General features: G+C 39.9%; 1 protein-coding gene across 2 annotated transcripts; it reads right to left on the bottom strand.

The window, feature by feature from the left end:
* Positions 1 to 951: 951 nt before the first annotated feature.
* Positions 952 to 12,356, bottom strand: LOC149075483 (uncharacterized). Of its 2 annotated transcripts, none has more exons than XM_089242845.1 (2): positions 12,089 to 12,356; positions 952 to 4,187 (listed from the first exon to the last, which is right to left on the bottom strand). In XM_089242845.1, exon 2 carries the CDS (start codon positions 3,954 to 3,956, stop codon positions 1,785 to 1,787), a length of 2,172 nt encoding a protein of 723 aa, XP_089098971.1. In that variant the 5' UTR covers positions 3,957 to 4,187; positions 12,089 to 12,356; the 3' UTR covers positions 952 to 1,784. The 2 variants fall into 2 exon arrangements, with proteins under 2 accessions (XP_089098971.1, XP_089098972.1); XM_089242846.1 differs by lacking the exon at positions 12,089 to 12,356 and adding an exon at positions 10,562 to 10,645.
* Between the last annotated feature and the right edge of the window lie 4,682 nt (positions 12,357 to 17,038).

Raw genomic sequence — 17,038 nt, 5'->3', positions numbered from 1 at the left:
GCCATTTGAAGGCCAAGAACTCAAAATTATTTTTAAGAAATTCATTGCGACCCCACCCTCTAAGCCAGTGGTTCTCAACCTTTTCAAGCCCGCGGCCCGGTTTCATTCATTTTTGCGAGTCGAAGGCCCGATCAAACAAACGACCAACGGAAAATGAATGAGGAACAATGAAACGGATAATAACTCGCGGCCCGGTATGAATGATATCAGGGCCCGGTACTGGGCCGCGGCCCGGCGGTTGAGAAACACTGCTCTAAGCCATATAACATAAATCCTTGGCCCGAGGACCAAATGTGGTCCTGGGGGTTATCTGACGCGGCCTGCCCCCTCACACCTACTTTTGTAAAAAGGAACTGAGCGGCATATTTTTACAAGTCGCTTAAGGGACCCGCGACACATTTTCAGAACACTTTAGTGATCCGTGGCACATTTAGGGATCTCTTGAGTGACATGTGGCACAGTTGTAGAGCACTTAAGCAAATTCCCCCCCCCCCCCCAGTGCGGTTCTACATCACTCAAGTTACCCGCGGCGCATTCCTAGATGACATTTAGAGATCAGTGGTCTAAAGCGGCTCTGTAGGGAATTTATTAATAGGGAGAATGTGTTAGTTCACAGGTGCCCACAAACTAACGAAAGGTTTTTCTCGTTTTTGGCGAACCGTGTAAGATGTCATTAAGAATATTTCATTTTTTTTTACATAAGCATCATCCAACCCCCCCGCGCCGTCATCAAAAGTCAGCAAATCGGAAACACCCCCGCATCGATGCTGACTTAATACTTGACTGACCCCTTATACTGAAAATCAATGAAATTAATATATTCTATATATAGACTGAATAAAAATTCAGTTCCAGATTCTATCATACACAATGCAAGATTATTGTACATACTTTGATCTACATAAGGACAATGATACGATTATACGGACTGATTAATTATAGACGATGTTATGATCAAAATTTTTATTCCAGATTCCTTATTGTACATATGTATATATGAAATATCGTGTTTGTTATTATCACATAAATTAATAAATTTATTGGATTCACCAATCCTCCAGGAACGCTTCGATATCTCTGAAATTGGAAGCAGGGCGTATCCGGTCCTTCAATGTATAAGGTTATACAGAGAGGGCAAAAAGTCGTAGAAACTTTAAAAATTCATAAAAACAGGTAAAACAACCGAAATAAGAAACGGTCTACAGGGTTAGCATGGCTAGGTCAAGGGAATTTTTTTGACAGAAAAAAAACAGCCGATAGGTGGCGCTGACGTACAGAAGTCAAAGGAAAGATACGCAAATAGCGAACAGAATGCCTCCAAATCGTTTATTACAGCAGTATGTGTTCCACATGACCACCACCACAGGGGATAACACATTGCAGGCGAGTCAGCAACGGCAGAGTGCAGCAGGTCCACATACACGGTTTGCAACGGTGAACTGGTTGTGGATTAAGACCGCAAGTTCTTATAACCATCTCATTTGCATATTTCCACCGAAGTCGCTCGTACCAGCACCACATATCGGCTGGTTTTGAGTTATTTTTCCCTGTCTTAAAAAAATTCTCGTGACCTGGCGATGCTAACCCTGCAAACCGTTTTCATTTCGATTATTTTCCAGTTTTTATTCATTTTTAAAGTTTCTACGGACTTTCTGCCCACCCTGTACCTTCCTTATATATATTGCATACCAAATATTTGTAAAATTATCTGTTATACTCTATATTCCTTATATATTTACCCCCTTCCGCCTTATTTTCCCAACAAATCATACAAACAAATTGTATTACGAAAATACATAGTTCGGTCTTTTGACAATCTGCATGAATTTCTCAGCTCCCGATTCCTGAAACGGTTCAAACCATTTTTCGAGTTTTTCAACGTTCCTTTCTCTACGGAAATAATTTATTTTATCTATGCATTCCTTTATCAATATCGGCCCGTAACTGGAAAGTAGAAGTTCGTTTTTGAACTTCTCGATTTTGCCCCTGTTAGAGTCGAGGCACCAAGTTAAAACTTCATCCGCAAAGACCAAAATTTCGCTCAAGATGCCGCGGTTCGAAATAATATCGTAAATCACTTTGGTGGTACCAACGACCGATTTGAAAAATTCAATTTCATCAACGGAAGACCCGAAGCAAAAACATACGAAAGACTCGAACGATTTCCAGTCGTTGAAACTTTTCATCAACGAACTGGGATCGCTTATGACGTGTTTCCGCACTATCTTCCACTTCTCTTCTTCGAACTCGTCGAAATACCAGTCCAGAAATTTACCCACGTATTCGCAATTTCTCTCGGCATCGATTTTGTCCATACGATTTTTATTTCTCAGGTGTCTTATATGTTTTTCTAAATCAACACACCAATCAAAAGAAAGAATCCTAATTAAACCCCCACAATCATCTTCATCTTCGGAGTAACGGCACCCATTCAAGTATTTAACATATAAAACGACTTTATCAATGATATATTTTATTTTTATTTCTTGTTTGAATGTTCCCATTTGGTCTTCCAAACTCCAGTTGAGTAGCTCCAGCGTTTTCTCCCACGATCTTTTTTTCCACGCAGGGGTGCGATATGGACCGGAGCAGTTTCTGTCGACGAAGTCGGTAAACCTTCTCGCTGCTAAATTTTTAAGCTTCGTGATATCAGTTGCCGATCCTAATGTTTCGACCATAAGTTCTCCCAGAAGCTGTAGCTTGTCGCTTCTGTAATGGGATTGCGCACCCGATAAGGTTCTTCGTATAACTTCTACTTTCAAATCGTCGCTAGCATCACTTAATATTAGACACGGAAACGTGATGTCATTGGCATTCAACAAAACATTCGTTAGCCATTCTTTACCCTCGATAAAAGATTCCTTCAATTCAGCTGAGCTCGCACGCCAAATATCCATTAGTATGAAACTGGCAAAATCATTGCTGCAATTTATTTCTTGGCATATCGTTAACACGAAATCATGGAACTCATCTTCGGACATCATGTTTTGTACGACTTGCAAGAGCGGTGCAAAGAACGATCGCGAATGCCAGCTGAGAGACAAAGATGCCAATCTGAGAAATGATTTGCTGGAACAAGAGTTTATCGTCGTCACTTTCTGATCTGCGCTCAATTGCGAAAACAAAAAACCAAACAAGAACACTGTTTCGCTGCTTATTCCGTCTTGCGTCTTACTTTCGGATTGAAGGCGCTTTCTGGCTTCATGTACTAACTTGTCTAATCCTTGACTTATTAATTCGTTTCCGATTTTCGACCAAAAATACACCACTGAGCTGAAGAGACCTTCACGAATAGACAATAGCATCATATGTATGTTAATATTATATTCGACTTCATCGTATTCTTCACCTGTTAATGTACGCGAGTTGGTCAGTAAACGTGTCCAATACATAACGAAAGAGTTGCGTTGTGTTGCGTGTATTTCCCACCTCAGTTCAACCCGATGCTTTTCCCACAGTGAAGCTGCCAGTGACTCTTGACAGTATGAGCACGCTAACCCGTACACGTTCTCTATGAACCTAAACTTCTCTGAACACTCTTGCACCAGCAGCAGTTTGAGTAGTTTCGATACGTCTACCAATCCCCAAACATCGAAATGTATGGAGCCTATAATCCGCACGCGTTTATCGAGTGTGAAGTACTTCGCCAGGAACGAGTGTAGGGGAGAATCGCTCGTGCATGCCAACAATTTCAAAACGTCCCGACCTATACATATCAGAGCATTTCCAACTTCAACGTGCAAGGACGTCGGTAACGACAAGAGCGACAGTTTCTCGACGACTTTCTCGTAGAGCTCGTCAGAACGACGAAACCGGTGCCCTTCATTTTTCACGTGACGTTTCATCACGTCCCTCAGATCAGGCGCTTTCCAAATGTTGGCGACCACATTTATTATGGCTATGTTCTGTAAAGAATTCACGTAACTCATGTCGCAATCATCCACAGCTTCGTGCATGCTGTAATGATTATGAATTCGATACACGCGGTTGTGCTTACTTCTCAAATGACAAGTTCAATTCGACTTGGATTATAAATAGTTTTTTTTTCTTATCACTTCGCTTTAATCTGCGCTAATGTATGTGGGTATAACATCCTACAGAGATGAGCTGATGAACGTTTTCGACGACCAAAAGATCCAGCGATACGTGAATTCTTCAGTTGCTGCTACTCAGCAGATTGAAAATGCCTAGAAAACATAAATAAACAATACATAAAATTGGTGTTAATCGTATATATATATTGAGAGAGAGAGAGTTTTTTTTTCAACATATTGCAAGCGAGGGACTGAGATCTCAGTCCAATTGCGTCTGACTGGAATTTTAGCAGGGTGCACACTGGCGTGATACTGCAAGCAATGCAGTATGCGAGCTTGCAGTACCGCGACGGTGTGTTCCAACACACCTTAAGACCGGTCGTAAAAAAATGGAAACAACAACACGCGGCAAGCAACGCGAGCGACAACAGCTGACATCGAGTGAGACGACTAGAGGCGTTTGATGTCGTCCACTGAAAGCGACCTCCACATGCTACTGAATTCGTGACTGTACTCCGTGCAAACGAGGGTGTTCGTTAATAATCTTGAGGAAATATTTTGAAAAACTGAAATTTTTGAGAAATGAATTCAGACGCGTATTTATTAAGCACTGTACATACAGTGTGGGCAAAAAGTCTGTAGAAACTTTAAAAATTCATAAAACCGGAAAAATAACCGAAAGAAAAAACGGTTTGCAGAGTTAGGTCACGGAAATTTTTTTGACAGGAAAAAAATTTACTGAAAAAAAGCCAATAGGTGGCATTGACGAACACAAGTCAAAGAAAAGGTACGCAAATAACGAACAGAATGCCGCCACATCGTTTATTGCAGCAGTATGTCTTCCACATGACCACCACCACAGGGGATGCAGGCGAGTAACAAATCCAGCAACGGCAGATTGCAGCAGGTCCACATAATCGGTTTTGAACGGTGAACTGGTTGTGGATTAAGAGCGCAAGTTCTTATAACCATCTCATTTGCATATTTCCACCGAAGCCGCTCGCACCAGTGCCACCTATCGGCTGATTTTGAGTTATTTTTCCCTGTCTTAAAAAAATTCTCGTGACCTAGCGATGCTAACCCTGCAAACCGTTTTTTATTTCGGTTTTCAGGAATTTTTAAATTTCCTCGGCGGAAGAATCCTTTCACACCCGGACCCCTACGGGAGAACGTTGGCCAAGCTAACCGTGTCTGTTGGAGCTGTGAAAAAAAGTAACCTCTTTCTCTTACAGTGTTTACGCCGTTAAATTTACGGTTCGAGAGTAACTCATTCCCGCTCCTATGTCGTTGGTCGAGTTCACTAGGGAATGTCGGATTTTTAGCCGCTAGTAACCAATTCTATTTCCTTCTGTAGGTATGTGGTCTCCAAAACCTTACGGCATACTCCCGTCCAGGACGCACTAAGCCTCGGTAAAGCGAAGAGTGACTTAAGGAGAACGTGAAGAGACTTCTTTAAAGAATCAAACAGCATTCTATTCGATGTTTTGACCACTGCTGAACAATGTTCAGAGAGTCTAAGCCGCTCATAAATGAGAATTCCCAAATCGGTAATCCTAGTTGCATCAGAGAGAGTAATATAACTAAACCCCGCTTACATGAGCCAGATTGCGGAAGAAGATGGGGGAGATTTATATCTTTTTTGGTGAGAATTTGAGTTTTATACCCATTTCTTATAATCCTTTGCGTTTTTTCCCCGTTGCCGAGTGAAAGAATACCGGGATTTTTATTTTCCTATGTAAAAATATGCGTACGGTACATAATAAAATCAAGATAGAGTATTTTTCCCTTCTTGGTTTATGAGAGGCAGGGGGAGGGCTTAGCGGGCTATAAAGCCCAGGGTGGCAATGCTCAGAGTGGTGTCAAATTTGAGGAACGAGAGACCAAGAAAATGAGTGGAATAGCAGAAAGGCGGAAAAAAATTTGTATAACCCAAAATAAATTCGCCTTTGGCGAGACAGTGAGGTGACTAGATCAGTGACTGACCTAGAGAGTTTGCAAGCACGTGAGTGAGCAAACGAGTGACTTGGAGCATGAGCAAGCATGTGGATGACCAAAACAGTGAACTAGAGCATGTGTAAGCGTGTGAATGATCAAAAGAGTGACCTTATAAAGCAAGAAACCATGTCAGTGAGCGACCGAAAGAGTAGACTAGAGCGTATGCAAGTATGTGTAGGACCAAAGCAGTGTGTAAGCATGGGAGTGACCAAAACAGCGTGCAAGCATGTGAGTGAAGTGACCAAAACGGTCTGCAAGCCTGTGATTGACTAAGAGTGATTTAGAGAGAGTGTGGGCATGGAAGTGACAAAAAGAGCGACTTAGAGACTAAATTTGAGAAGTAAATTTAAGAAAATTAAACTAGGATGGGAAAAGGGCGAAAAAAATTTTTTTGCAGCTCACAGTCAGCTTAACCATAAATCCACCTCTGGTCAGGTGAATTTTCAGTATTGGAAGTTTTAAAAAATTTCGGTGCGTAACTAAAGCCTAAGCTGCTGCCCGGGTGCTCCGCACCCCTTAAGCCGCCCCTGGCTGGATATGTAGGAGTGTAGGACCTACACGTAGAATCGATTTGGTATTTCTATTGCTGTGGTTTCGGGAAAGTTTCGGACTAGGGCAGGAGTCTTCAACCTTTCAGACATCGCAGGCCAAATCGAAACTTCCCACCAAACCCGCGGTCCATCAACTCATTACTGAGGTACGTATTTAGAATTATAAGATGGAATCCAGATTTGCAATGGTACAACGACATCTTAATGGGAGGGCCAACGAGACCCCCGAGTTAAACCGGGGACCAAAAAAAAAGTTAAATTATTTTACATGTTTTGAAATTATTTTTTATGAATTATCGATTTTTCTGAATACTTTGATTCTATCGATAGTTCTGAAATCCTTTGTTTCAACAATTCTGAAAAAGTTTCCGATTAATTACTTCTTTTTAATAATTTTGAATTCACTTTTAAATGTTCTGTAATTATTTTTATCCCGTCAACTCTGGAATTATTTCTTCCATTAATTTCGAAATAACTTCTTTCAATAATTCTAGAATTATTTCTTTTATCGATTATGAAATAATTCCTATTGCTAATGATGAATTTATACCACACTATTTCTGAAAATAATTGTTCCAATAATTACTTCTTTCTGTAATTCTGGAATTATTCTTCTATTAATTAAAAACTTTAATCGATTACGAAATAATTTCAATAATGCCAAAACTGTTTTTTATTTTATAATTTCTAAAATTATTTCTTTAAAAAATTCTGAAGTTATTTTTCCATTAAAGTATGTATTTTTCAGCATTTCTTTGAATTCTTTAATCAAGGATGCCTTGGGGTGGGGGCGCTAAAATTGTTTGGGCCCCGTGATCCACCCCGTTGACATGCGGGTAAGATCGAATTAGTATTACTGTATTTTTCTTTAAAATTGTCCTTCGATGCCTTTAGCCATGGCCCCCCACATCCCACTGGAGCCCCCCCCCCCGGTCAGACTTTTCACGGGCCCTTCTATACTTCATTTATAGCGTGAAAAAGCAAAAATGATGAGAATTGTTCCGGACCCCCCAACCAAACCCTTGTGAGGGGCGAAGGCATCCTCACTAAGAATCGTTATAAAAGACATTGGAACCCTTCAACGATAGGGTATTACAGTCGGCCCCCCCGTATTCGCGGGGGTTAGGTTCCGGAGGTGACCGCGAATAACAGAAACCATAAGTTTTTTCTTGTATATCTCGTTTATTGAACAGTATGAGGAGAGCAGGGTAACGCAGAGGTATAAGGGAATGTAAAAGAGGGTGCAGGGATTATTGGCGATTTTTTCTGAAAGAACATTGTGATTTCTGTTCGCCGTTTCTTCTTCATATCATCAAGTATGTTAGAGTATGTTGACAAGGCTTCCTCTACCAATTTTTTGTATTGTGAAGAGCGTACGGCAGAGTGACCTATGTCATGAAAACAATCTATCACTGATTTGAACTTGCGAAGCCCTTCCGCTATGTTACTCATGGTGTGAACTTGTCTTCCACATCTTGATCTTCTTCATCTGGTACCGCTTCAGTTTCAGGAGCATTCAACTGCATTAATTTCTTCTCGGTCAGTACCTTTGAATTGCTATTAATTAGCTGTTCGATTTCTTTTATATCCATATCATTGAACCCTTCTCTCTATCCCCTCCCCCACCTGTTTCGCTAATGTGACAATGTCTTTTATAGTCTCTTTAGTTGGCGCTGTAGAAATGGTTAATCCAACCCGAGGTGACTGTTTATCTCTTGGGTGCTGCCACGGCTCCAGTGATGACAGTAATGTCTTTAGCGAGCCATATCCGAAAATGCACCATCTTAAACACGCACAACTCAAATTTTGTAAACAAAACACATGAATGACGATTTCTGTGTTGAAAAAAAAAAATTCCAATAAAGGGAAAAAAAAACCGCGAATAAGGAAACCGCGAATATGGAAACCGCGAATACGGGGGGCCGACTGTACTGTTGGTTTTTAATCAGGGAGATAGCGAAAAAGGCAGTCACCTCTCATTTTTCCAAATCAAATGCACCTAAAGCTTTTGAAATATATTATTGATTCAAGTGCTTTTGCATACGCATTAACTGCTAAACATCAGAAAACTCTGAAAGTTTTTTTTAATTTATTTAAAACCAGTCAACATTAGCTAATATTGTGTTTTTGTGATTGTTGCGTATCTCAGAACTGTGATGTGACAGAGGAAAAACTAATTTTTTTTACCGAATTCAGCATCCCCAAAATTAGGTGAATCCACCTATTGCTAAGCGGATGCAAATAAAAAAAAAGTTTTATTTCAATTTTATATTTATAAAGTTTTATTTAAAAAAAACTATTATTTTTTTGGAGCATTGTAATTAGAGGTGTTGGCCGCCTGTAATATAGAGGAAATCCTCCGCCAACACCTCCTATAGATACGTATTTTATCTTATTATTATCTATAGGGGAGGTTGCCTTCGCACGAAGCTCGTGACGTCACTGAAGAAGGTAATCTCACCTAAGGCGACTTTATAAGGATATACCCTATACAGTGGCTATAATCTTACCTATAGCCATTAGATCTCAGAGGAGATATGAAACTCTTACACTTTCCCTAAGCATTGGATATACTACAAAAAGGGTAAAGATGTTGCATGCGTCGACCTGCTAAAAAAAAAAAAATACATCCAATGGCTATTAGTGAGGTGGATGTTTCGCGCGGAGGCTTTCTTATATAGGTAGTGTTGGCTCATCCACCCCTTCCCCTACCCATAAAAATAATGCTAATGAGCCTTGCTTATGACGTTGATGAAAATGCCGCGAACGACAAAATTTTATATAATGTATAAATATGTCGTTTTATGAGGTTTTTGATGCTTAATGGTAGAAAAAAAAAAGACTTTTAACACGTTTGGTGCTCCGACGTGCGCCTAATCTAATTGACATGACGGTATTTTTTTCCCCGTTTTGCCTTTCCCGAGGTTTCTTTACAAAAGTGTCTTATTTGTCTTGTCAAAACTTATTTGCCATGTTAATTCTCCTCCACCAGTGCTGCCTTAGCGTATGGACACGGGGGCTTCAACAGAAGTGGGGCTTCACAAAAAGATCTGGTGCTGGTTGAAATTTTCTAGAATCTACCGGTAGGGCCTCGGAAAAACCACTTGGCCCGGGGGCCCATGATGCTCTTAAGACGCCCCCCCCCCTCCCGTGAAATACAGTTTAAATCACTGCGTGTTTTGTAGTATTGTAGTGTTTGTAGTGTTTCCTGCCAATTTGTTAGCCCATTTATCCATATTTAATGATTTCTCTGACAGTTTGTAATATTTTTGATGAGAATTAATGATATCTCGTATTTATGACAAAAATTTCCCGTTTTCTTGCGATCAAATATGCTCAACCCAATCGTAATAAAATAACAGCTACTTGCACAGCACATTTGATTGCATCTGACTACTTTTTTTCGTCGAAAAAGGTCTCGAAAATGGCAACCTCGGTTGTAAAGACTCCTCGGTTAAACGACGATAGGTCACGGAATCTTCGATATCGTATAATCGAGTTTGATTGTAATCGGTATGCATAGCACTGCTCCACAATTTTTTTCCCTTCAAACCTGATGGTTGGTTTTGTCGAAATGGCTCTAGTTTTTGAGATAATGCACACTCTCAACATTTTAATATAGTCTGCAGAGCCGCTAATTTTTGTGCGGAATTTTTATTTTCAATTTTTTATTTATTTTCCTATTTTATTCAACACATTATCACATTTATACATTATCAGACATCAGTGGTCTTTATTTATTGATATTAAGTTTACTAGTGATTTAAATTTTGCTCAGTTTGAATGTGATTTGTCAGCTGCTTATGTACTATCATTGAAATGTAATTTTCACTTGATCTCAAAAACTAGAGCCAATCTCACAAAACTAATGTCGGATTCGGAAACAGCTCCCCGAAATTACCCTAAAATCACTGAAATATATTTGGGAACAAAATCAGTCTTGAGCAGTGTATGATCAGCGATACAAAAAGACAAACTTACCGAATTTGTATTGAGGAAAATATCATTCGTACATGAAGTAAAAAAAAGTAGCATCTATTTTGAGATCCTCTGCACTTGTATTTTAATAGGGAATTTCCCGATTCAATTTTCACGAACTTGTTATCGCCAAATCATTTACATTATCATCGGTACGAATAACGATAACGTGCTGACGCAATCGATTATTGGCGTCTACTTATCGATTGAAATAGAGTAAGTGGAGGTGGGGAGGATGGGGTCCCAAAATCACAAGTGCTTTGGCAGGACCTTTATAAACGTCTTAATCCAGCTCTGACACACACAGTAAAACTCGGTTATAACGACATCGAAGCTTCCGTGAATTTTTGTCGTTATAACCGAGTTGTCGTTACAACCAAGGTTGCAGTTTTCGAGACCTTCTTTTCGACGAAAAAAATGTAGTCAGATGCAATCAAATGATGAAGAAGTCGAATCAATGTGCAAGAAGCTGTTATTTTATTATGATTAGAGTAATCATATTTGATCGAGATAAAACGGGAAATTATCGTCATAAATACGAGATGCCACCAATTCTCGTCAAAAATATTACCAACTGTCAGAGAAATCGCCAAATATAGCTAATGAACCCTTGGCGAGAAATACAGTACTAGAAAACAGCTCAGTACAGCACTAAGATTTAGATCTATATAGTAGAATTTCAGTTTTCGAATATCAGGTAACGATATTGATGTTTTAAAAAAAAGCATATACAGGGTGATTCAGAAAAGATAGGAAAAAACTTTAAGTAGTGATAGTAGATAACCAATACAAACAGAATTTTCATCAAATAATGCATGGTCTAACGCGTTTCGAAACGGCCGCTAGGCGAACGCTAAAAATGCATTCTTGTTGAAATTTATCCGGAGAAAAAGAACACCATGCATATGCAAATGTAACCTGGGAAAGAAGAAACCGTAGACAAATCTGCGTTAGTGATAAAAAAGCGCGGACGCCAGCCCTGTGAACTTATTCCAGCATGCAACCGTTCTAACAGTTGTAACGTACGGGATAATGGCGCGTTTTAGTAACACTGAAAAAGGGAGCGGTCGTTTCGAAATGCGCTAGCGCGTTTTATGTTAGACCATGAATTCTTTGATGAAAATTGTTTGTATTGGTGTGTACTATCACCTCTTAAAATTTTTCCCACCTTTTCTGAATCAGCCTGTATGTAATATGCAATATCTATGCACCCGCGTCCGTGTATAGATCAACGACGACCAACTATTATGTCTAGGTTTTTATGAATTTAAGATATTATTGCTTAATAAAACACTAACGCACAGAAATTAATTAAATGATATCAAATTTTTTTCAAATAAATGTCAAATGTTAACGCTCATCCCATTTATGGATTCATAACCGTCGTTGTCATCATATACACCGTTCTATATCAGTCAATATCATGGCAACACAGTTCTATATCAATCTTTGTTGTTCCTAAAATTCATCAATATGCATACAAGAAATGTTGATCATTATTCCAGAAGAGAGTCAACTAAAAATATTTACCTTCCCAGTCATCTAATAATAACCAAAAGGCACGAAGAATATAAAACCTCTTGTTTACAGGCTAATAACGATGATAAAGTAGCTTCTTATGATGTATTCAGAAGTCTTTTCAAATCTACTGATTTTAAGTTTAAACAGCCCTACATAGATACTTGTAGGAAAATAGGAAGAATTTAAAGCCCAAAAATAAATTTTGTACTAATCTGGAGAAACGTGAAAGTTCGTCCTTGCTTTCGTGACGAACACATTGTTCAGGCCGGAAAGGGATATGAAACTAAAAGTGATGATAAGGAGTCAGCCTCTAACAGTCTAGTCTCTATCAGAAAGGGTCGCAGCGGCCCACTGATTAATGATTAAAGACGCGCCGGGTGCAAAAAAGCGCGTGTAGGAAAAGAAAAAGTGCAGAGAGACGAAAGAAGAAAACTGTTACGCGGAACCACCAGGGTTTTCCAACCGGTGTTCCGCGGAACCCTAGGCTTCCGTGAGATCTTTTTTGGGGTTCCGCGGAATCAAAAGGGACGGAACCCCAAAAATCTCTGAACCCTGGTGGCTTCAACAATTTTCTCGTTAATTGACATTGAAATGACTTGTTTCTTGGGGTCCCAGAATCCGCTGCAGTAGCGGCCCATACCCCCCCCCCCACACCTTCGTTTTTCGCCATCTGCGTAGCGAGTAATTACGTATAGCTATGGCGTGTGCAGATTTATTAAATATTAGGTACTTTCCTTGTGAAAGTTGGCGCCCCTTGCGGAGATTTTCAGAGGGTAAACGTAATTTTAATCGGTGCCGCTGTGGTGGTCGAGTGGTCATAGTGACGGACTCGCATCGCGGGGACCCGGGTTCGAGCCCCACCGTCACCATACGACCGCAGTGGTGGTCGGCTGAAGTTGGTTTTCTGGAGGGAGGGGGCAACGGGGTCAAGTCGTGAAGGTTTTTCAAAACGGAGTCTTCCGAGGGCCGGCGGAGCAGAAGCATCATTGTTCATATAGAATAGAAAATTTTTTCAGAATGGGTACTAATTATCTACAATTAGTACAATTCCTGCATTTAGTCATGGAATCAATGATACTGATTCCATTTTGGACCGTCTCTCCCCCTTTTTTTTTAGCCTTTCGTGAGAAAGTTATTATTCTATTGCTAATTTTTTAAATTTCTCTCATTCCCGAAAACTTCGGCTAAAACGAAAAAAATTTTGAAAAAAAAATAAAAAAATTTCCACTTGTTCCGACGCCGACAAAATTATGCGATTTGAAATTTCCTCGATCCAAATGGGTCTTGTGCTGCCATCTATTGGCGTGTTTAGAAAGCTGGGAGGGATTTTTTTTTTTTTTCATAAGGTCTCAGCATTGGTACGATGACCATACGGCCGGTATTTGGCGGGACATTCCATTCCCGTATTTACAAGTAAATTTTGTCATGTTGACTTTTTTTTGTAAAAATGCCCCGATTTTTTCCCGTACTTTCAATGCAGCCTGCTTGAGTTTTAACTTTATTGAAATTTTTCAACTCACAAATCGCACTGTGATATTGCAACTTTGAATAAGAATACTCATGTCAGAAAACGTTTTATTTTTCATGGAATTCATTTCAATCCACGGCAGTTTGCATTCAATCAAACCGAGTGCAACTCCGGTCTATATCACCATAGGCAATTCACTACCGACTGAGTTGTGCCGGAAATATGAGTGTGCGTCCCCTCAAATCCCCCGGGCTATGGAAACGATTGTATACAAAGTGTGCATCACAAAATACACTCAACTGCCTCACGACATTTGACTAGTTGCCTCCCAGCAAGGGCCGTCTTAAGAGTATCATGGGGGCCCCCAGGCCAATTCATTTTTTTGAGGCCCTACCAAACAAATTCTCGAAAATTTCAACCAGATCTCATTTTTGTGAGGCACCTCTTCGCTTGAGGCCCCGGGGTGGATCAATGCCTTAAGACGGCACTGCACCCAGCCCTCAAAGTCCAGTCGCCTCGCGAGCAGTTCCTAACTGGTTTCCAGGGAGCTGCATCGCGACTGTTGTCAGAAGTCTGGCCTGTGGGCCCACAGGCCAGACTTCTGGCTGGACTTTCTTTAGTGAATTTATAGCGTGGAGGAAAAAATTATAACGGGAATTGTCCCGGGCCTTGTGGGGAGCCATTCTCCCAGATACTTGAAGGGTGTGCAGGACCGTCTTAAGAGCATCATGGGGCCCCCCAGACCAAGTGATTTTTCTGAGACACTAGCTGCCAAATTTTCGAAAAATGCAACCACTTCTCATTTTCCTGTGGCCCCTCTTCTCTTCAGGCCCCCAGAGCTGTGTCCGGGTAGACCCATGCGTTAAGACGGCACTGTTGTGGGGCGCTGTCGGGACTAGAGGATAATCTACTCAGGACCGCAACTAGATACTCTTTTAGTCGGGCAAACATGCTTTATGCCTCCCTCGTGTAATTTTGAGTAATTTTAAAAGAAGACTTTATAGCCGCTCCACTTTTCTTCTTCGGGAATAATTTGGAGATATTTTCTCAAACTTAATTTTGCCACTTTTTCCTGAACTGTCAAATTTTTTCTATCCTTTTTTCCTCTTTCCATCTTACACACACTTTTTCTGGCCCCCACATTCTTATCCTTCACAGCCTTTTTCCGGCACTTCCCGAGTGCTGGTGGAATCATATTCGGCCCCACCGATGAAACCATATACCGTATTTAGCTCAGCTCAGCTTTGTGAAAACATAGAAAGACGTCATATTAAAAAACACATTCAAAATAATCAACAAGGAAACAAAAGAAAAACGTTTTATTGCGGAATTTACGTGCAAAGAGAATATATTCCGGGAGGGGGGAGGGGGAAACAAAAAATATACAGTAGAATCTGGACTATCCGGCCTAATGTGTTGGAAGGGTGGGTGGATAACGGAAAAGCTGGATAGGCCGGAGTTCTATAAATGCTCACTTTCTATCCCCACCATACCATCAAAAAACCACCATTTTAATACCAAAAACCGCTCTTATTCATATTTTGGGGCCTCTTGGTACAGGTCAATATTTTACGCATAAACGCATGCACACATAATGTAAATATTTGCTATGTACTGTACGTTTTAAAAATGTATTAAAGGAAAAAGAAGTCCAAAAATTATAAATATTGTTACTAAAATTATGTAAATAGTTCTTATTCTTGTTTATCACTTATTATGCCATTTTTCGCCGATAAATAGTCATTATCTTACGGGAAAAATGAAAATTAACGCATTTCTTGGTAAATATCGCCAAATCAGAAACAAACTGTCGCGAAGTTTGGCGACAGCTCTGATGATTTGGCTACGTCGTGGTGCCAAGAGACTAGGCCGGATAGTCCAGATTCTACTGTATATGTATAAATATTTACACATGTGGGGAGTGAAAGCAAACGCTTGATAAAACTTAGACCGTGTAAAAAAAGAAAAGAAAAGAAAAAAAGTTTTTTCATGTGAAAAGCATATTTCCATTATAAAACAAAGATACAATTTTTACACTTTTTTTTACACGTAATTGTTGTCGACAACTATCATAGTGCACAGTATAACATGTACCTATTATATGTATATATTTCACACATACACTGACGAAAATTTCATATGCGATATTTCGGGAACATTCAACTTACTGTCTCTAGAGCAGTATTTCTCAACCGTGATTCACAAGGTCATCGCTAGGGGGCTTCACAAGTGAAAGCATTGAATAGCGGGGATTCTCGTGATTTTAGTTAAAAGTATTTTATTGAAAAGTAGTGGGAGGGATTCACTCCCTAACAAGAGCGAAGTAAGAGAATCTGTACAACAGTTGATACTGCGAAGGCCACATTTAACATTTTATCGAGGCCCGCAGGTCCACCAAGCTATACTGTACTTCACACATATTATCAAAGAGCTTGGTGGCCAATAGCCACTCCAGAGCAGTGCCTGCAATTCTGCGATATATAATTATTTCCAGTAGTAATTCATGAACACAGATTTCGATTCCCGTATGTATGGGACGTCTAACAACCCCGCTTTCCTGTCTTGGCATCGGCACCTTTGTTTCAAGGGTTCCCTCGCACAAATATTTGTATTCTTTCTTACAGCGTGTTTATGCGTTTCTTTACAATACGAGGGTTTTTTCACGGGTTTTCTGAAACGCGAGCGTCATTTCGAAGGTTCTTTATATAGATATCATTCAATGATTCCCTAAAAGGAGTTCAGCGGTTCCTTGCATCACGAGCGTTATTTCAAGGGATCAAGAACATAGATACAGTATAACTTCTAGTGCACGGATATTACCACAAGGGTTCCCCTAAAAACAGAGATTTCTGACTTTTCAGCTCGTGAAACTAATTCTTAACTCTTATGAGACAGTTCCAGGGAACGTGAGGAGAAACACGAATGTTCCGACTTGCGACACCAAAGCCCAGTTTTCCTAGGAGTAGGTTTCCTCCGCTGCGTACAACGCGAAACTCCCAGCGTGACACGCCGTCCACTCACCAATGGGGAAAAAAGCAAGCATGACTTTTTTGTATCACGGTGCGTTTTTTTCTAAAATACTGGAGTGTAATTTGTGTATTACTAATAAAATTGTTAAATGTTATTACTAAAAAAATCAAACATTAGGTTGTTATTAAAATTTTATATCTTTTGCGAAGTAATAAATGTATCGTATGTAATTATAAATAATAATCGTATGTATTAATAAATCGAATTATCATTGCAATTAAAAATTAATTATAATTAATAATTATCCCACACTTTTTCCTTTTATTGTCCTAAAAAAAAAAGGTTTCCTCCCACAAATTTATTTCAAATTATAAAGTGCTTAAAAGGTGTGGTACGAGGCCTACCGAATAGCAGATGCGCCCTCTTAGGAAAACCCAAATGCGCAGCGTCATAAAGTTGTATGTATCTGCCGACGGTTCACGCTGCGTGAAAAACCTGCTCCTAGGAAATTTTTTTTTTTT

Source organism: Pholcus phalangioides, unplaced genomic scaffold (assembly GCF_987345545.1).
Source record: "Pholcus phalangioides strain wild (caught in Gottingen) unplaced genomic scaffold, Ppha-v1.0 ptg000015l_1, whole genome shotgun sequence".
Lineage (NCBI taxonomy): Eukaryota > Metazoa > Arthropoda > Arachnida > Araneae > Pholcidae > Pholcus > Pholcus phalangioides.
Note: the sequence above shows the minus strand (reverse complement) of the source record. Positions and strands in the feature narration are given on the sequence as shown.